General features: G+C 31.3%; 1 protein-coding gene and 1 pseudogene across 1 annotated transcript; both read left to right on the top strand.

The window, feature by feature from the left end:
• On the top strand, positions 15,551-16,671 carry LOC104791130. Its single transcript, XM_010516940.2, has 3 exons — positions 15,551-15,842; positions 15,934-16,082; positions 16,181-16,671. Exons 1-3 carry the CDS (start codon positions 15,647-15,649, stop codon positions 16,532-16,534), a joined length of 699 nt encoding a protein of 232 aa, XP_010515242.1. The 5' UTR covers positions 15,551-15,646; the 3' UTR covers positions 16,535-16,671.
• Positions 19,496-21,166, top strand: LOC104698985 (annotated as a pseudogene).

Consider the following 23,417-nt stretch of genomic DNA (forward strand, 5'->3'; position numbering starts at 1 on the left):
TGAAAGGATTCAATCCATAGGACATCCTAATTCTCGGGCATTTGAAATGTGTAATGTCACTAAGATATAAATTCAATCGTTACGATATTTATATTGATGCATGAGTTTGGTTTATGTGTTACTAATGTCGTGAATCAAATTTTACACTTAAATGGGGGAGGAATGTTGGTAATTTAAGTGTATCAACGGTTATATTAATAAACCATTGTGACTTTTGGTTTGTGGTTATTAAACGAATGGTTGCAAACATTCGTAAACAACCGTCGGACATATATATAAATACACTCTGTTTTGTTGCATAAAAACAGAGGAGAGATCACGAGAAGAGAGAGAGGTCGAGTGAATCTCTTGTGATAACACAAAACAAACACAAGAAAAAATTCTATTTGTTTCTCTTGTATCTTAGCCTAGAACAAGAGAGAAACTTTGATTGTCGTATCCTGCGAGAGATTTTGTGTAACCCAAGGCTTTTGATAAGGGTCAAAATACTCTTTAAGGAAAGTGCTCTTGTGCGCGATTCAGTCATTATCCAAGTTTACCGTACATTAAGATCGAGAGTTACACCGCTTTTACTACATTCTTAAAGAGTATTTTCTGGTGAACATGACGAGTGCATCGGTGCGTGAGATGACTTCAAAGTTTGGGAAGTTGGACAAGTTTGAAGGAGTAGACTTTCGAAGATGGCAGAAGAAGATGCATTTCCTTCTCACCACACTCAATGTGGTGTATGTTCTAAGCATGCCAATGCCTATCGTGACGGAGGATGCGGAGAAGGATTCTGTGGAGGAGACAAGGAAACAACTTAAGTGGGAGAACGATGATTACATATGTCGTGGCCACATTCTTAACGGTATGTCTGATCCTCTCTTTGATGTCTATCAAAATGTCGAATCCGCAAAAGAACTGTGGGATGCGTTGGAATCAAAGTACATGGCTGAGGATGCTTCTAGTAAGAAGTTCCTTGTTAGTAATTTTAATAATTACAAGATGTCTGATTCAAGGCCTGTTATGGAGCAATACAATGAATTGCTTCGCATCCTAGGGCAATTCGCTCAACACGACATGAAGATGGATGAATCCATCTCGGTGTCGAGTATCATCGACAAGTTGCCGCCTTCATGGAAGGATTTTAGGCGCATGTTAAAACACAAAAAGGAAGAGTTGTCTCTGGTACAACTTGGTAGCCATTTGCGCATAGAGGAATCTCTAAGGGTGCAAGAGGGTGGAAAACCCAAAGAGGCTGAACCTTCTTCAATCAATATGATGGAGGAAGGTGGGAGTTCTAAGATGAAGAATAAGGGGAAGAAACGTCCCTTTAATGACAACACTTACGGTGGACCTAACAAAAAGCTTAAGAGCGTTTGTTGGTTCTGTAACAAGCCGGGTCACTTTAGACGTGATTGTCGAGCTGCAAAGGATAAGAACAGAATGGGACAAAACCGTTCAGGGCAAGGGTCTAAGGACCAAGGCCAAATCACTCATCAAGGTCAGAATCTTGTAAATGATTCACATTCACATGTGTATTATGTATCAAACATTTCTGAGGCATTTTATATGCAGGATGATGGAGTGACGTGGTGGATTGACTCGGGTGCAACTACACATGTTTGCAATGATCGTGGCTGGTTCAAGACATATGAACTAGTTCAAGATGGTTCCGTACTTCATATGGGCAACGAGTCAACCGCTCCTATCCTAGGCCGTGGAAAAGTGGTGTTGGAGTTTAGTTCCGGGAAAACTATTGATCTCAATAATGTACTTCATGTACCTGGAATTAGGAAGAACTTAGTCTCTGGTAGTGTTTTAAATAAGTGTGGTTATAAACAAGTGTATGAGTCGGATAAGTATGTTTTATCTAAAGCTGGAGTCTTTGTTGGATTTGGATATTTTTGTAATGGCATGTTTATGCTTAATATTAATAAAGTTGTGAGTTCTATTTACATGGCATGTTCTAGCAAAAATGATTCTTCTCTATGGCATTTAAGATTAGGTCATGTGCACTATAAAAGAATGATTGATATGTCTAAAGAAGGATTGATTCCTAATTTTGACATAAATTTAGAGAAGTGTAGTACTTGTATGTTGACTAAGATAGTTAGAAAACCTTTTAAGAGTATTGAAAGGAATTCTAAGGTGCTAGAACTTGTACATAGTGATCTATGTGATTTGCATGCTACACCATCTTTAGGGAACAAAAAGTATTTCATCACGTTCATAGATGATCATACTCGGTTCTGTTATGTTTATTTATTACATGCTAAAGATGAAGCCCTAGATAAATTCAAGGTTTATAAAACTGAGGTTGAAATACAACATAGTGACTTGATTAAGAAGTTACGCACCGATAGAGGTGGAGAGTATTATGATCCTGTTTATTTTCAGTCTGTGGGAATTATACATGAGACTACAGCTCCATATACACCACAACAAAATGGTGTATCTGAGAGGAAAAATAGAGTCCTAAAAGAAATGGTTAATTCCATGCTATCTTACTCAGGGTTAAGTGACGGATTTTGGGGCGAAGCCATGTTAACGGCTTGCTATTTATTAAATAGGGTTCCTAACAAAAGGAACAAGATTACCCCATATGAGCTTTGGTACAAAAAGAAACCAAACTTGAATTACCTTCGAGTTTGGGGCTGTAGGGCAGTTGTTAGACTACCCCAACCAAAGATTAAAACTTTGGGAGAAAGAGGTATTGATTGCATCTTCATTGGATATGCTGAGCATTCCAAGGCTTATAGGTTCTATGTCATAGAACCTAATGATTCTATATCGGTTAACACCGTGATTGAGTCAAGAGATGCAATATTTGATGAGACACGTTTCTCATCAATACCTAGACCAAAGGACTTGGTTCCTAGTTCAAGTAGAACAAACGAAGGAGATGACACACTCATTCCTTCTAATGCGTCACCTATGCTCCGCAAGAGCAAGCGAGGAAGAATTGAAAAATCTTTCGGTCCTGATTTTCAGCTTTATTTAGTTGAGGGATCAATAGATGAGGTTGAATATCAATATTTATATTGTTATCATGTTGATGAGGACCCTAGAACGTTTGATGAGGCTATGCAGTCTATAGACGTTGCGTTTTGGAAAGAAGCGGTAAACGATGAGATAAACTCCATCGTAGAGAATAATACATGGATCCTAACTGATCTCCCACCTGGTTGCAAGCCTTTAGGCTGCAAGTGGATCTTCAAAAAGAAGATGAAAGTTGATGGAACAATTGACAAGTTTAAAGCTAGATTGGTTATCCAAGGCTTTAGACAAAAGGAAGGTATCGATTACTTTGATACCTATGCTCCTGTTGCTAGAATATCTTCTATAAGATTATTAATTGCTTTGGCTGCTATTAATGATCTTGTGATCCACCAAATGGATGTTAAGACAGCATTCTTGAACGGTGTTTTGGAAGAAGAAGTCTATAGGAAGCAACCTAAAGGGTTTGTTATGCCCGGGAATGAGCAAAAGGTGTGTAAATTAATAAAGTCATTGTATGGGCTGAAGCAAGCACCTAAACAGTGGCATCAAAGATTTGATGAGGCTATCTTATCAAATGGATTCAAGTTGAATCAAGCAGACAAGTGCTTATATAGCAAATTTGATGATTCCGGTAATGGAGTAATCATTTGCTTATATGTTGATGACATGTTGATCTTTGGTACTGACTTAAGACAAGTAGAACTTGCAAAAGAGTTCTTGTCATCAAATTTTGCCATGAAAGACATGGGGGAGGCAGATGTGATTCTTGGAATTCGAATCAAGCGTGAGAACAAAGGCCTATGTTTATCTCAATCTCATTACATTGAAAAGGTTCTAAAAAGGTTCAATTATGAGAAATGTTCTCCTGTGAGCACTCCCATGGATGCGAGTGTGAAGCTTATGCCTAATACGGGAAAAGCAATTTCACAACTCGAGTACTCACAACTTATTGGCTGTTTAATGTATGCCATGACAAGTACTAGACCGGATATAGCTTATGCGGTAGGAAAGTTGAGTAGATATACTAGTAACCCTAGTACTCACCATTGCCAAGCTATTAAACGGGTGCTTAAGTACTTGAAAGGAACCATAAATTATGGTTTGTCTTATGTCGGATTTCCTTCGGTTTTAGAAGGATATTCCGATGCAAGTTGGAACTCCAATGTAGAAAGTAACTCTTCTACAAGTGGTTGGGTGTTCTTGCTTGGAGGAGGTGCCATTTCTTGGGCTTCTAGAAAACAAACTTGTATTACAAGTTCGACTATGGAATCGGAGTTCATAGCATTAGCGGCTGCTAGCAAAGAGGCGGAATGGCTAAGAAATTTAGTCTATGAGATTCCATTGTGGCCGAGACCGGTATCACCAATTTGTATACATTGTGATAGTAAAGCCACTTTGGCTAGAACTTATAGTCAAGTGTATAATGGTAAGTCACGACACCTGGGTGTTAGACATAGCATGATACGTGAGCTGATCACTCATGGAGCTATTACCATACAGTTTGTTCGGTCTGAACAAAATCTAGCGGATCACTTGACTAAAGGGTTAGCTAGAGACTTGGTGATCAAGTCGGCTAGAGGGATGGGTTTAAAGTCCATTTGAAATTTTTAATTGTGGGATACCCAATTCCCTTCTAATACAACGTTAGAGGCTGAATTCAATGTGGAAAGCTTACAGTTAAAGATTGAAGCACTTGTTGTATCATCCCAAAGTAAGTGCTTGAACCTGCAAGAAAGGATTAGGTTGAAGTTCTCTTCTTAATAGATCTTTTGAAAAATTGCATTTGCAGGTGCAAGATTAAAAGATCTACCTATATGAGTATGAAGTGGAGCCGCATCAAGAAGCTTGGACTTAGCTTCCTATATGCTCATGAATGGATAGGGACACATGGCTTATAATAGTGTCAAGTATAAACACTTAGAATAGTGTGAAAATTCATGTGTGTATTATCTTCAAGTGTCCAAAATGAGTTGAAAGGATTCAATCCATAGGACATCCTAATTCTCGGGCATTTGAAATGTGTAATGTCACTAAGATATAAATTCAATCGTTACGATATTTATATTGATGCATGAGTTTGGTTTATGTGTTACTAATGTCGTGAATCAAATTTTACACTTAAATGGGGGAGGAATGTTGGTAATTTAAGTGTATCAACGGTTATATTAATAAACCATTGTGACTTTTGGTTTGTGGTTATTAAACGAATGGTTGCAAACATTCGTAAACAACCGTCGGACATATATATAAATACACTCTGTTTTGTTGCATAAAAACAGAGGAGAGATCACGAGAAGAGAGAGAGGTCGAGTGAATCTCTTGTGATAACACAAAACAAACACAAGAAAAATTCTATTTGTTTCTCTTGTATCTTAGCCTAGAACAAGAGAGAAACTTTGATCGTCGTATCCTGCGAGAGATTTTGTGTAACCCAAAGCTTTTGATAAGGGTCAAAATACTCTTTAAGGAAAGTGCTCTTGTGCGCGATTCAGTCATTATCCAAGTTTACCGTACATTACGATCGAGAGTTACACCGCTTCTACTACATGAGATGCTCAACTAGTTGGCTAGCTAGTGTGCTCTGGGATTCAAATTCATGTCACCTTGTGTTCGACTATACTTAATATCTTAAACATTTACTATGTTTTTTTGGCTGTTGGGAAATGTATATATAAGTCACTGCTCCACCTACCTGTATGTCGGATGCTAATGTTTGGTGGACCTTTTGAGGAAGAGATTCAGAAGATTATTACTTTAGTGTAAAGAGTAGATTCGTTTCCATTGGAAGATCTAGTTTTTGAATATCTTGTATCAAACTAGAAGAGTTTCTCTCGAAGTCTCAATGCTAAAAGTTGCTTCAAAAGATTAGCTTAGAGGTTAATACAAAATATTATTAAACTAACAAAGTATTATCTCCTTCGGTTACAAAGAGGTTAATAAAAAAAATTAAACTAATATTGTTTTTAAAATTCAAAAAATTATTTTGTTAACAGTTTGGCCTTTTATAATATCATTGCTATTTTGTTATCTCTCCTACATAATCTATACTAATAAAAAGTAGAAGTTATAAGCTCCTTAAGGCATCCACCTAAGCTTTAAAACCACCAATAGTGATTAGACACCTCACTAATTAATATTTTTAAAATTTCCAAAATTTTCTATATTAAGAATTATTTTAAACATCCTATCACGATTTGACATGTCATTCATTAACATTTTTTAAATTTCCAGATTTTTTTAGAAAAAGGAAAATTTTAAATTTATGCAAATAAAAGAACTATGTACAATATCCCACATCGGCTATAATTTTTTTAGACAATGGTTCAGAACCATTATAAATAAGATTAATATGCTACCAACAACGAATGAGCAGGAAAACTTGATTTATCAGGCGTTTAAGTTTAAAAGTTTTATATTCGGTTTGATCCATTTTTTTATTTGATCAAATTCAAACTTTAAAAAGTTTCAAAAAAATATATTATAATATTTAAAATTTTAAACAAATTTAATATATAAATATTGAAACTTTTAAAAGTTTTTAGCTTTTAAAAAGTTTTTAAATATTATAATTTTTAAATTTTAAAAGTTTAAAATATTCTAAATATTGATGTAAAACATAAATTATTTTATTTATCTACGTTATGCTTTTTATTTCTTATGAGCTGTAAAACATATTTTTGTGTATGATTTTATAGATGAGTTGATATTCTTTCATTAATTTTTTATCTTATTTTTTATTTTTGTGAGAAAAGAAATGATTTTATTCTTTGGGTTTGATGGGTTAACAAGTTGTGTGGTAGTATAAAAAAAGTTTTTCGGTGGAAGAATGTGAAGAAGTTGACAAGGATGAAGAAGAAAAAGAGTATAACGAAGAACCTCACAATGAAAATGACAAGAAAGAATATGAATAATAAGAAAACATTGAATTCTAAACATGAAAACATAGGTGCTAGCGATCAATTAATTTTGAAAACGAGTTAAATTCATGATGAGAAAATTGTTTTGTTTTTCTGGTGGTCAAAGAAATGGTTTAGGATATGTGAGGTCATTAGTTTAATTCACCTCGCTTGGACGTCGAGTTAAATTCATGATTTTTTTTTATCATATTTGATTTTATAACACAACTGATTTTTATATTTCAAAAAAATATTTGAAATTTTTTTTTTCCTTAATACTAATTTAAATTTTTTTATAATTTAATATTTTACTACCGTCATCAATCATATATTGTTTTCATCAAAATATATCGAATAAACTCACGCGTAGCGTGGGTTCTAAACCTAGTATATACAAAGAACCACTCATATACAACCATGAACACAAATAAGGGACAAATTCGGTAAATGGAGTTCTTTCCAATCGAAAGTAGTACATGCTAACAAATAAAATTTTCATATCTTATTATATAAAGTATGGTTTCAAAAGTTACTAACTCATCATATCGTAACAAATATCAATTTTACACAAATTCCTATTAAAAAAAAAAGAATCTCTAAAAAAATCAAGAAATAAAAATATTAGTTATTAACATTATCATGACACGTGTCACATATACTGATGAGAAGTTGACACGTGTAAAAAAATAACATTAAATTTAAATCAACATAAAATTTACTGTTTATATCTTTAAAAATTCCTAAATCAAAAAGGAAAATTAACAAAACTAATCTATTTTCTATTGTACGCTAATTATATTATACATTTTTTCTCAATTAGATTTTGACATGTATAAATAAAATAATAATTCATTAAGCATTAAACATGTATATTATTATTAATCAATAAATGAATAACAATTTAAAAAGAATAGCATAAGTTATGTCAACAAAATTCTTATTTTTGAAACGTAATATAACAGCTAATTAAGAAAACAATATTATATCTACATAAAAATTATGTTTGTGAAGTAATCTTGCTGTAGTGGTCATTGGTAACTCCAATTGTAAAAGGCACCATTACACGAGGGATCGAGTTCCGCTATCTATGAATGTAGGGATTTGACTAATGAACCGGCCTGTTGTGGCTCAAATATTGACAAAAAAAATATTATTTGTTTATATCAAAAGCTTTGATCTTTGATTTTTATTTCCGATATAATTTTGCCGATCTATTGTGTGGTCTTTGATTCGTGATGGTTCTTCAATTGAAGCTATCAGATGCAATGAAATGGAATCAAAGTATATAAATCCCGCTAATTTAATCAATGATGGAGACACTGATGGAGGTTCAAAAGGTGATTTTATAGTTAGTAGCATTATAAGCTTGGAAGATTAGTCGGTGATTGATGTTTTTGGTCAAAATCTAGACTTTTCCCTTCTGAATAATGTTGATGATTATGATACTGAAACAAGAGCTGTTTGATCGAGTAATTGAGAAGCAATTTTCAAATTGGGAAGTTGGGATTGTAAACCGTTTTAAAATTGGTTTCAAACCTGATTTATGTGGTTTTCTATCGGGTTTGGTTCGTAACCGTTTAAACTCAGGTATATGGAGAAATATATGAGAACTTTTGATTTAGGTAGATATAAGTTTAGAATTTACGATTCGAGAATATTCGAGACGAGGTCATAGTTTTAAGTAGTTTTAGTATAATGCGATACACTTCTGAGGAGCAAATAGGTCGCCGATCCTTAACTTGATTATGACATATGTCATGTTTTGGATTGTTTATAAAGTGTCTATTTTGTTTATTTGAATTGTCTAAGATGTATATATACAATCGTGATTATAATTTTCAAATTTTTACTTTTATTATGTTATATTAACCTTTTCTCAGTTTCTCAACTTTTATTAGGTTCGTCATAAATTCATTGTAATAGAGTAGATAACTTTCACCAGTTGTTCATACAAAATATCTTTAGAGTAAAAAAACATTCATGGTTAAAAAAAATTATGTCACAAAACAATTTTAGTAATTTAAAGAACTATAATTATGCCAAAATGAAAGTAAAGAAATAAAAAATTTGTTTAATTTGATCATAATATATTTTATAGGTGGTGATAAAGAGCATACTTTAACAATAAAATAATTTTGTAAGATCATAATTTGAAGGATAAAAGATAAAGTAAAATTGTACATGCTTACTAATTAGATTTTGCTTTGATGAACTCTTTTCATGTCAAATATTTTGTGAATAAGTTGTGTAACGTTTTAAAAATTTGACAATAATAATACTCATAATGATGAGTATTTGGCAAAAGTTTTGGTGGGATATAATTTAGCTTTAAATTATTGTAATAATTGTTATAATATATTAAAAATATATAAATATAATTAAGTGTATGAAGATAAATACAAATATGATTTTTTCCTAACTAAAATTATTTATATATTTAATTCAGGAATTTTTTTTTATATTTTTAAAAATTTGTTTAATATTTAGGATTTATTTTTTCAACAAATTTTAAACCCGCACATCGTGCGGGCTCTTATCTAGTCTTATATAATATGAGAAGGTTTTTTATAACTTTGCCTAATAATGCGACATTTGGCACTCTACTTTTGTGATACATGTCATTCTGGTTAATTTTAAATTTAACATTCTATTTTTTTATTTGACTTTATTCTATTTGTATCTTATGTGGTGTATAGTTTGTTAAAAAAAAAAAGATAATTGTTGTATAGTTTGTTTTTTTCGAAATTGTTTTTAACATTGTTACAAAAAATATATTCCTTCCATTTTTAAGTTTTAATATATTTCATAATAAAATCATAACCATAGAACTTAAAAAAAAATATTGATCAACCCAACTAAAAAATATAAACAAATTAAAACCAAATAAGAATAGAAAATGGTTTCATACTTTTAAAGTAACAACTGAAACCAAATTAATTTATTATAGACTAATTTAAAAATATATATATATATATATATATATATCACATTATATTCAATAATCATATATAATGAATTAAGGGACCCATGTATTAAAGACACAACTCAAATTTGTATCTATACTAGTATTTTTGCAGCAATTTTTGCTCAAAAATACATTTAGGAAAGTTTTTACATTTAATGCAATTAATGCTTATATTCATATCCAAAAAAGTATAGTTAATTTTTTATATTATCCTTATAACCAAACAGAATTAAAATATTTTAAATATCCATATATATAATATCCTATAATAAACATAGATATTTAGATGATTTATTCCATATTAAAAAAAATATTCTCCTATCATCTTTATTGATTTTAAAATTTAAATGTAGTGAATCATCATATAATACATAAATTTAATAAAAATATATATTTTTCCTGCATATATTGTGATTTGAATTTTTTTTAAATGAACATATATTACTCAATTAATATAAAAAGTGTGTGTTCAACACACATATATAGTAAATTTATCATATATAGTAATTTATAGAATTTTAAGAAGTTTATAATTTATAACTGATATATCTAAACTTAATAAAAAGTTTAAAATTATGAATATTTAAACATTAAATTTTCAAAATAACATAAACAAGTTATAAATAATGGGTACTATGACATTACATGATTGAATTGATAATACTAAAAAATAAAATATCATTATTATGATACTTCAATACGGGTCAAATCTTTATTTTACTATTTTAACAACACAAATATAAAAAGTGTTGTTGTGGTATACCATGAATTATATGCTAAATCACTAAAATTAATAAAAGAGTACATTAGCAAAATTAGTATTAAAATAGTTCATTAACAAAAAATATATAAAAAAAAATTGCCCCGCGGTGTACCTCGAGTCATAATCTAGTTTAATAGTATTCTATAAGTTATAGTTTAACTGTCTTTAAAACATATGTACTAAAAAAAACAGTATCATAACATAATTGTTTTATCTCCCCCATGAAATAACATAAAACAATAGTTTCAAAGTTAATTTATTGTTAATTATACCAGTTATTTTAAAAAAATATAGAAATAGAGACAATTTATAGAAGAAAAACATATTTATATTAAATTTGACACACTTTTATTTTCATGAATTTTATAAAGAATTAGTTAGACTTAGAGTGTAAGATATTTGTTTTGTGATATCGTATCAATAAATTATTTTAAAGTTGACTTCTCATATTATAAAATTATTTGTTGTTAACTATTACTTTTATATATGAAAATAAAATTAATATATATGACAACATAATTTATTTTATATAGAGTGGAGGTTGGTAATGGGGAGTCCACTAGTATGATAATTGGTCTTCTATGGGTGTTTTATTTGACTATGGAAGAGATAGAGGCATGATGGACAAGGGGATCCCAAAACAGAGTACATTGGCTGAAGCTTGGCGTACACGTAGACGCCGCCACCATAGAGTTAATCATCTTAATGATATGGAGGCTATTCTGCACACTCAATGGGTGCAACGACGTGATACGTCTGATACTCTGTTATGGCGAGGGAAGGGGGACAGTTTCAGATCAGCTTTCTCCACCCGCGACACTTGGAACCATATTCGTACGACAGCAACTACAGTCGCGTGGAATAAGGGAGTCTGGTTTACTCATGCGGTTCCTAAGTACTCCTTTTGTGTGTGGTTAGCCGTGCATGATCGGCTTTCAACAGGTGAGCGTATGATTCAATGGAGTGGGCAGACTATAGGTTCCTGTGTTTTATGCCACCTTGCTCTTGAAACTCGAACTCATCTATTTTATTCCTGCTCTTACGCTACTGAGGTATGGGCTTCTTTAGCAAAAAGAATATTTAGAACCCAGTATTCGACTGATTGGGTTGCTCTACTTGACTCCATCTCGAGTGATCAACACAGTGGTGTTGAGATTTTTCTACGCCGTAGTCTTTTCCATATAGTCGTTTATACCATTTGGCGTGAGCGAAATAGGCGGAAGCATGGTGAGGCGGCTCACACTGCACCTCAGCTCATTGGCTGGGTCGATAAGCAGATCAAGGACCAGCTAACTGCAATCGGGAAGATGGGAGATCGCCGTTATGATGAAGCATACCAACTATGGTTGGAGTCCTGACAATAGCTCTTTTGCTATAGTTCTACATTTTTAATCTTCTATCTAATTTTTAGTTTTAAAAAAACATGAAGCAAAAGCTGCACCAGTTGTAACAAAGTATATTTTCTTTTGAATATAATTTTACATTAAGTTCAAAAAAAAACATAATTTATCTTTCAAAGTAAAGTCTTACACCTTTTTTTCTTAAAATACTTCTTAGTTTTTTTTCCCAAAAAAAAACCAAATTATAAATTAATTAATTTATCTTACTTATTTAATGAATATACAAAATTTTATTAACTTTGCTGTAACTAATTGTCCTATTATTATAAAATGGTTTCATACATTTCAAAGTAAAACCTGAAACCAAATTAATTTATAATAAACTAATTTAAAAATATAAAAGATTTTCTAATATATAAAAAAACTCATATTATATTTAATAATTATATATATTGTATTAAACACATAACTCAAATTTTTATTTAATAGTAATTATACTATTTATAAATTACAGTTTGTGATTATCTTTAAAACATACTAAAAAAAACATAATGATATCATAACATAATTGTTTTGATGATCTTAACTTACAATTAAACAGTAAAAAACCTTATTTCGGCGACTTTCCTCCTCCTTCAGCCGCCCTTGAATACAGCCTAGATCCGCTTTGTTTATTGCCTCTCCGGTCACCGGTGCTCCTCGCCGTGTCTGTGAGAGGGCTCCCAAGGTTCCCTTTATGCAGCTGACTTTTTTCCGGTAGGCGATCTGACGAGATTAGGTTTCAGTGTTTGATGGCGATTTTAACGGTGGCTCCGATTTGTGGAGAATTGGCCTCGGCTTGTCTCGAATCTTCTGTGAATCTTGGCGATGACTCCCTCTGGGTGCTTTCACCCCCTTCGATTTGTTTGAGGACGGCAATCTGAGTTTGTGTGAGGCTCCTTAAGGTGTTTCTCGGCGGTTCTTCTTAAGCTCCATTAGCGATGGAGCTTCTGCTTGTCCAGTTTCAAGCAGCGGTAAGATTCTTTAGAGGCAAGTGGTGGGTAGTTGCTTGGTACTACAACCGTAGCTTCTCCGACATCCTGCGGCTCTCCTCCTGTGGTGGCGTAAGAGATTAGCGCTCTCTTCCTCTCCGTGTTTGCCTTCTGTCTTCACTCTGTTCACCTTCTCTCCCGCCCCGTGATTAGTTGTCGTTTGTTTCCCTGGCTCATTGCGTACTCTGGTATGCTTGGAGTCTCTGTCTTGTGTGTTGTTGTTTTAGGTGTGGATTTTAGTGTTGAGGCGTCAGCCACCGGTGACTCTGATCTTCCTTTTTGTTTATACCGGGGGTGTTTGGTCATCAAATGGTAGTCTTTTGTTGTGGTTTGTTGTTAGAGCTGGCTTCTCTAACTACTTGCAAGCTACTTAACATCAACTCCCAAGCCAAAGGTGTTTATCAGAAAAGGTGGACTGGTGTTCGTCCGAGTCTTGTCTTGGTCTTGTAGGATTTTGTGAGTTTCGTCTAGGATGGAAATGAGGGCTACGCTTGACAAGTAATGGGTTTGGGTCTGCCCAACGTTGCTGCCCATACCATTTTCGTGCAAATCCATGGCATGTCACACTTGTATCCTTGATGTTGCGTTTGAGTTTACTACCCCTCGTGTCACTTTTTCCCAAGCCTTAGCTCAGCCGCAGCAGATTAGTGTTTTAGTGGGAAGCCTTGAAGACTTTACTTGAAGTGTCTGTTTTTGCCCTAAGCACTTGGTGGTGTTAGTATGGCTCTTTGTGGTTAAGATGTTGCCAGGCTCTGAGCTACCGACTCCTAGAGGGACTCGCTAGAGTGAGTGAGCATTGCCTAACACATTAAGCTCGGTAATTCCGCAGCTCCTTGCTAAGCTCAGATTACAGGTGAAAGGACTACCATCTTGCTTTATGGGTGACTCGTGATCTTTATTGTTCTGTTTTCTTGTTGATTCTTTTTCTCTCACTATAAGGAGTCTTCTTATCTCGTTCCAAATCGTCTTCTTTAATGAGAATTGATGATTCGGTTCAAGAATGTTGTATGCTTCCATGTTTTTTATTCTTTTTTTGGCATGGGACCATAAATTGGTTACCCTTAATTGTGTAACCTACATTTTCATTGTGAAATGAATATTTACATTCTTAGTAGGGCTGGGAATTCGGGTAACCTGTTCGGGTTCGGGTAAACGGGTTTAGAAAAATAGAACTCATTGGGTATTTTTAGATATATGGGTTCGGTTCGGTTTGGATACTATCGGTTTCGGATCGGTTTGGGTTACAAATTTTAGAACCCGAACTACCGGGTACCCGAAAAAAATATAATTAAATTTAAATAAATTTAGTTAAATTTTGACTTACATAACAAAATATTTTAGATATTTTGATTATTTTTGATATTTAGGTGTAAGACTAAATGAAATATTCAAAATTATAAGGGGTAATTGCATTATATTAATGATAAATATTATAAATATGTTTATATGTTCGGGTTTAATGGGTACCCAAACGGGTACCGGGTATTACCCGACCCTAACCTGAACCCACAGGTATTAGAAAATAGAACCCAATAGGGTTTTATAGGCAAACCCGTACCCAACCCGAATCCGGTTTTCGGGTTGGGTTCTGGGTTGGGTATTCGGGTACGGTTTTTATGCCCATGCCTAATTCTTAGCAAAAAAAAAAAACATAATTGCTTTTTCACGCTATGATATAAAAGAAATAATAATTTCAAAAATTAATTTATTGTTAATTATATTATTTATATTAAAATGATTAGAAATAGAGACAATATATAGAAAATAAAAAAATATATTAAATTTCACAGTTTTTTTTCAATGTTTTTTTATAAAACTGGTTAAACTTATATTATAAGATATTTGTTTTGTGATATCGTTTTAATAAATTATTTCAAAATTGACTTATCATATATATAAATATTTTTTTGTTAACTATTACTTTTAGACGATGACAATAAAATTAATATATAGGACAACATAAAATTATCTATCAAAATAATTAAGTAAGATCTTTTTTTTTCTAGACTACTTATCAGTTTTTATTTTCCAAAAAAGAAAAAAAATATAATTTATCTTAACTATTTAACGAAAATACCATATATAGTTGACTTTGCTATAAGTAATGGTCTTATTACTATACTAACATACTGTTTAAATAATTTCAACAATATATTGTAATAAAAAATATTTAGTAATATATATTTTAACTTTCCTCTTTTTCATAACCTTTTTAGAAACAATATATAACATATATATTATAAACTGTAGTTGAACCGTAGTATTATGAATATTATTTTTTAGACATATATTAACAATTACATCTATAAATTTCATATATAATTGAATAAAAATTTCATTTTTTATTTCAAGTTAATAATGCATACATAAACCACCGTGTGAGCTACTTTCTAGTTCTTAATAATAGAAACATTCAATAAAGATATGATTTGTTAGTGAAATTCTTTAACTTAAATTAAAATAAAAATAGAAAATAAAGGAAAACTAAATCGTTGTCGTAATCTCAGGAATACAGTTTCAAAGTAAAAGCCACCTTATTTTTCTCAGTTTCGTTGTTGCTATTCTAATTCTTTACCTCTCTCAAAAAGCTACAACTATTGAAATCACAACTCAGATGCTTTAAGATCATAGGAAGAATGCATGTGTAACTTATTTAGTAGGTTAGAATGATGAGGTACCGTTTGGCATTTTGGTATTTGGTTCTGGCCTTGCTTTCTGATTCATCGGCTTACTCCAATTCAGGAGAGGTTTGTGAGCTAATGAGATTCACAATGAACATGGAAGAGAGCACAAGAGTACCTAAGCTTATTTTTCTCCAGTGGGATTCTATTAATCAGGAGGTTAGGCTATCTGCGAGAGGAGGTCATGCACATGCGTCTCCTTGTTTGAAATATTAATTATACCATATGATCGATCGAAAACTTCTTTGATCATCTTCTTCTTATATATATAGGCTGTGCAAATGCCTACAGACACTACAAGTGGTTTAGCTCAGATAGTAGAACTGTCTCTGTGACACCCTATGGGGTTATTCGGGGAAAGAGGCCTGGAGTAGCCAATGTGAAGGTCGTATCCTTTTGTGATCCTCAAAACTATGATCTGGTAATTAATTTTTGTCCCCACAATATATTTTATATGTATAGTGTCAATTATATCACTTACATTTGTTGTTGTTGTTGTTGTTTTATGATGATGTGTAGGTTGTTGTCAAAGTTTTCGGAATTCAGGACATGTGCTATGACATGGATGATATGAAGGCCAATTTAAACTCTATGTTATCGAAGCCAAGTATTTTTAAGTTCACCTTACTAGAGTACTTAATGTTCCCATTCGCGGTCCTCATTGGTAACCTCATTTATGTATTTTACCCGGTAAAGCCTCGTATTGAGCCATGCTGTTCATCTACAACTCACAACGACCAAGACTGCCGTAGAACAAAGCGGATCCGACGAACGATACTAACAACGATAATGGTGAAGAAAAAGATATATAGACGCCGGTGGTTATTTCGGCCATACATGATCTCACGTATTGTTCATTCTCCGGTTGGGTAAATGGGATTCTGTTTCACTTGTGTCGAATTAATCATGCTTTTTATTTTCTCAAATGATAATTTCGTTTGAAAAGAGTAAAAAGTCTTCATTGTATTAATGAGATATTCAGTAGAGATATTATTAGTTTTTTTTTTTTGGTGGAAGTAGAGATATTATTAGTTAGTGAAGTTCTTTTTATTATATTAGATTAGGACCCGCCCGATGTGCGGGTTTAGAGTGTTTAAAATAAAATAAATTTTAACAAAAAATATAAAATAAATATTTTTAGTAAATTAAAACTATCTATAAAAGTAAATAGATACACCAAAGTGTCCAATATAAATATCTTGTTTAAAAAGTGCGATTCTGCGGTTGAGACTATTAATCACATTTTTCTTTGAATGGCTTCACTCGTGGGAAGTTTATGATTTATCTCTAACTTCGGTCTCATCAGGGATTTTCCATGAGTCGGTGTACTCAAATTTGGATTTTGTTTTCTGGAGGGATGTCTCTTAACAGAGTGATCCTGATGAACTTTTTCAATTACCATGATTTTTATGGACAATTTCGAAGGCCATTGAAAAATAAATTAAGGTTTAGAGATCAAGACGAATGATATAATTGCTCAGGCTTTGGACGATAAGTTAGCCTGGGAAGAGGCACTATCTTTTACGGCGGTCATATCGGCTGCATCTCCGTCCTCGAATGTCCAGGTTTCTTCACCTTGTTGTCAAATTGGTGGTTCTTGGAAAGCAACCGATGAGCATTCATGATTGGGCTGGTGGTGTTGCGTTGGTGAGGAGCGAACCTTGTTGTTGGGGGCCAAGTGTCTAAGAAGGAGCCCCCTCCCCCCCTCCATTCAGAGTTAGAAACGTTGTTGTGGGCCATGGAGCGGATACGTGCTGAGTTACTCATTATGGTGCATTCCCATGAATATTGGCATCCTTCTTCAACTTGCTCGATGAGTTTAACTCACTAGAGCTTTTTCACTATTCTCCATCTCGTGGATCCCGCATGCAACAAATTTGAAGGCGGATTGTCTTGCCCGTGCTTCACATTCTCTTATCTCTGAAGTTTCTTTTGTAAATCCCTTTCCTCTGGCTTGAGAAACTAACCGAGGAAATTCCTTTTACTTTATTGTTTGGTTGGAAAAAAAAATAGATACACTTTTAGTTAAAGAAAATAGTTGTAGATGTGTTCAAAAATATTAGAATTTAATTTAATTTAACAAAGAATATATCTTTAATTCTTTTCGTAAGTAAAAACAATGTATAAAAGTAAAGAGATAAGCTTTTAGTTATAGAAAATAGTTGTTGTTTTTTTTTGCTATAATACACTAATGTCTATCCATTTGCATATCTACTGTCTATATTACCACTAAAAGTTTATTTGTACACACAAAAATATATTTTACTGTTAAAATATACTCTTTAGTCTTAACTACTACCAACAAATTGTCTTTATGAACACATTAAATAATCTGTTATATGTCTCTTCACTTTGACATATTTATAGTTATAAAAGCGCATACATTAATCTTACATACTCCTATCATATATAATTCAATAGGAGTCTTTTGAATAAATTATTTGATTGGTGAAAAAATATGAGACGATCTATTTTTTTTTTACTTTGTGTAAAGGTGAGTATTTACATTTTTTTAGAAACAATAACTAATTATATAATTTTCACAATCGTTTTTTATCTAATATAAAAAGTAATATTTTTCTTGTAAGTAAAAAATAATATAATTTTGAATTTTATGGTATATATATATATATATATATTTATCTTATAATTAGATTTTAAATAAAATTAGGTTTTATTTTATCTATTTACTTTTATATAAAACCTTTTTAGACTAGGTTTAGAATTTTTACATTTTTATTTTTTAAATTTTTAATAATGAATTGACATGTGTCAACATCTGAATGATATAATTGACACTTGTCATGATCTTCTTAATGAATAATTTTTTCGGGTATATATATATATATATTTTTATCTTATAATTAAATTTTAAATAAAATTAGGTTTTATTTTATCTATTTACTTTTATATAAAACTTTTTTAGATTAGGTTTAGAATTTTTACATTTTTATTTTTTAAAATTTTAATAATGAATTGATATGTTGTCAACATCTGAATGATATAATTGACTTGTGTCACGATCTTAAAATAAAATTAAGTTTTATTTTATCTATTTACTTTTATATAAAACTTTTTTAGATTAGGTTTAGAATTTTTACATTTTTATTTTTTAAAATTTTAATAATGAATTGATATGTTGTCAACATCTGAATGATATAATTGACATGTGTCACGATCTTGTTAATGAGTAATTTTGTCATCAAGATTTATATAATAATATTAGAAATAGAATATTTTTCATTACTTTAAAAAAAAAGCAAGAAAAAAAGAAATATTATTTTATCTTTAAAATATTTTAAAATAAACATAGAAACTTAATGTTAATTTCCCAAATTTCTCTGAAAATAACTCATAAATTAAAATATTATATAATAGCATATTATTTAATGTTTGTACTTTGGCGAAATTAAAATTTCACGATTTACTGTTTATGCAAATTAAAATGGAATATGATCAAATTTAAATTAGATAATTTGTATGCAACTAAGATATATCATATATTAGTTTTTAACATAAAGAGTATTAAATTTCAAATTAAAAATAAATAAAAAAGTGGTATGGTGATGTATTAAATTCTGCAGAGTTCCTTCAACTATTATATATAGGAATTCGACCTAGGTCAAGAGTTAGGCCAAATAAACCTATCCCCCTTTTTGGTTTGCATGCCGGCTTGTGCAAGAGCTGAATTAATTCAGTTTAATTCTGAACCGAGAAGATAACTCACGTACGTTGTTACTCTTTTAGTCGGATTCGTGTGATAGTCTGCGTTTGCGTTTGGAGCACTGAGAAAGCATCTTAGCAAATTATTGTCTGTATTAAGTATTAACGACGATGGAACAACAATGGTATATGTTGCTTTGTTTCGTTTATGTTTTTCTTTCTCTCTCGAATCCCTTTCTATATATGATATTATATATATAATATATCCTTGAACCCTAATAAATCCTTGACCCTAAAACACTATCATACGTTCTTTAAAAATTTTAATTTCTTTTACAGCGAAAGTGGTTGTGAATGTTTGAGGAATGGAGATGTTGTGAATGAAGACAGAATCAGTGAGTTGCATGAAGATTTGCTTGTGCATATAATATCTTCTCTTCCGACAAAAAGTGCCATAGCCACGAGTGTTTTGTCTAGACGTTGGAGACATGTTTGGAAGACGGTGCAAAATCTCAAGTTCGATTCTACTAAGTATAACCCTACCTTTTCAGAGGATGTTTACAAAAAATTTCTGTTACATAAAGCTCCGTTTCTGGAGAGTTTGCATTTGGAAATAAGAGATAGATATCGTGATTTGGATGCATCTGCTGCTTCGAATGTTGGAATATTGCTTGGAATTGCATTTGCACGCCATGTGCGTAATCTAGTACTGGATTCTGTTGGCACTTTTTTCATTTTTCCGAGTGTTTTGTGCATTGATAATAATACACTCGAGACCTTGGAACTCAGGAACTCCGTTATTTTAGATTTTCCATCTCGGGTTTGTTTGACGTCCCTAAGAAAGCTGTACCTTTACAAAGTACAGTTTGTTGATAACGAAGACTCTTTTAGCAACCTTTTATGCGGATGTCCTAGTCTTGAAGATTTGGTACTTCATGGCGAAACTTCCCTTAGGCCTTTCACTATTGCGGTGCCATCATTACAGAGACTAACCATAGATGAAGCAAAATGCTGTGGAATTGGTCGAGGTTATGTGATTAATGCCCCTGCTTTGAAATACTTGAACATCAAGGCTTCATTGTTTTAAGTATTGTCTGATTGAGAAAGCACCAAAGCTGGAGGAGGCAAAAGTCAGTGACGTTTCTGATATATACAATGAGAACATTCTGGAATCTCTAACTTCTGCCAAACGTCTTTCCTTAGATTTATCACCCTTAAAGTAACTATTAGATTTAATATTTTCTTTGCTATTGGGCTAACATTGTTTTGTTTGTGTACTAATGTTGCCTCATGGACCGATCAAGTTTCCTAGTGATAGCATTTTCCATCAGCTAGTATATTTGGATCTGCATACAAATATAAGGGAGTGGTGGAATCTACTTTCGTTCATGCTTGATGCTTCTCCTAAGTTGCAAAACCGCAAGCTCACCGATGTGAGAAATTTCATTACTAGTCATCTACCTTTTGTTGTTTTCAAAACTCCACTTTCGTGTACTTTGTTGATTAATATTATATAAATTGCATTGTTCTCAGCTAGATATGCCATCTAAAAAAACTCGGATCGGCCAAAAATGGAATCAGCCGAAATGTGTACCGGAATGTTTGTTGTTCCATCTTGAGATATTCGTGTGGATAGGACACGAATGGCAACGAAAAGATGAGAAAGAAGTGGCCACATACATCCTAAGAAACACAAGACGGTTGAAGAAGGCAACTTTCTCCACAAAACCCATCAAACCGGAAAAGTTGAAAAATTTGAGAAAGAAACGCAGGATACTCGACGAGTTGGCGAGAGTGGGCAGGGCTTCAAATTCATGTCATTTTGTGTTTGAATCCATGTAATTAATTAATGTGTTGAAATTTTATTACGGTGTGTGTGACTTAGCCATTGATAATAAAATGCTACTAGGTAATCACCCGCACTATATACCGGATAAATCGATTTAAAGAAAATTATTAAAAGTAAAATTATTATCCTAGAACCAATCTGTTTGTGTTAAACATAATATGTAACAAAGTTTTTTTATTTATTTATTCAAAGCTGCATATTTTCGTATAAAAAATATGTTTCATCCGTGAAATTTTGAATTGGTAAGAGGATTTACGGTAGAGAATATATTTATAAAATATTACTATTTATTGCAACATGCTTTTTGTGTAGTTTAAAAATCATCAAACTCATATTTTCTTATGTTTTATTTTGTAATCATAACAATTTTGCATTTTCTTCTTATGTAACCATAACAACATATATACTAAATTACTCGATAGTTTAACTATTTAATTTTATTAGATGTTAGTAACAATCGGATTCTAAACTAAAATTTTTGAAGATAATCTAATTTATTGATTTTTTTTTTTTTGATCAGGCTATTTAAATCTTTTGAGTTAGTCGGTTTGTTAATATTTTCTATAAATGACCGGTCATTACCAAGAAACTATTATGAAAAAACTAATGAAATTCCAAAATCAACGTATTCGTGTAAGAATACATTTCACCCGTGAAATATGTGAATGTGGTAAAGAAAATATTTATAAAATGTTACAATTTGTGGCAATAAATATTTTCTGTGTTTTAAAAATTAAATTTATATTTATGGTTTATCGAATAACTATAACAATTTCGCATAATCTAATAGCCACTCATTTTAAATATATTCTATTTTTTTTTTGGGTTCTATTTTTTTGGGTACTAAATTTATTTATAATGATAAGAGTTATTGTCTCATTCCATTTTAATAGCACATAGAGGAATATACACTTAGAACATATATTCCTAGTCGGTTATCAATATTCCCATTTTTTATGAATAATGACACTAAATGTTGAAATTAATTATTTTACATACTTTAAATATATATAAATACACACATCATGATATCTCCTAATTTGTTGTCATTTTATATTTATTTATGAATATATAAAAATCTATATTTATTGGGAATCAAGTTTCTTTTAATGAGTTGGAGATAATACATGGATAATATACTTCATCTATAATCAATTATAATAACTATTAAAAGCTTGTTATTTAATTTATTATGGTAATAATACTAACATAAAAATAACATTTTGTTTTTATATGATTATGTTAATAAGTTATATGTTTAATAAGTTATATGTTTTTTCTTTTAATTAACTTTATATTAATTGATATGTTTTTTTTGTCAAATTAATTGATATGTTTTTATAGCCTTTTTAGAATATTTTACTTATATTGTTTCTAAGAAATCGATATAACTTTGACTTGTATATTTGTAAGTAAATTTTAGTGAAATTTTTCCTTAAAATAGTATGTAATTATTTAATTAGTATTTGATATTTAAATTTGTGTGAAAAATGATGATATATCTAACTATTATTTAAAAATTGTTTTTTTTTAATATAATGGCATGTTAATGTAATTAAGTAGGAAATTTAAGGGTATTTTGCTAAAATTTGTATATAGCTCTCTAATGACGATACATCAGATTTTTCAAGAGTGTGCTTCTCTGTTAATTTATAGGGGATATTTTGAGGAAGATATTTTTCTAACGAAAAGCTGAAGTTGGATATTTGAATTGTAATGACCTTTCTTCGAGAAAGAAATGAAAATCTGAACCTTCAAGTTAGGTAATTTTGATCCAAACCAAACTTGTGTTTTCGGTTTGGGATTTGCGCAAACAAGTGTCTATCATCGGTTCCATGACTCTTTTGACCTCTAGGTGATAGATACATAATCTAAGCCGGTAGATAACAAGAGCTTTACCACCTAATACTACTTTTGTTGAAATTAAACTGAATTTACATTTGCTGTAATTGAAATCTTTTTAATTTATGTTGTATCATCAAAAATCACCAAACTGCTTTTTTTTTTTCCTGAATAAAAATAATTTTTTTTCCCCCTACAGAAAATTTTTGGATCAAAATCTACAGTAAATTTACAACAGTTATATTAAACCTCTGTCCACGACTGATGATACAACCATAAAATTTTCATTTTTAAGTGTGATTGTGTAATGTGATTAATTTGTCTGAACACTAGTCAATACTCGTAATTTAAAATCTTTAACTAAAAAAGTTGTTAAAAAACAAGAAATTAGTATTTATATAT

Source organism: Camelina sativa, chromosome 6 (assembly GCF_000633955.1).
Source record: "Camelina sativa cultivar DH55 chromosome 6, Cs, whole genome shotgun sequence".
Classification (NCBI taxonomy): Eukaryota; Viridiplantae; Streptophyta; class Magnoliopsida; order Brassicales; family Brassicaceae; genus Camelina; species Camelina sativa.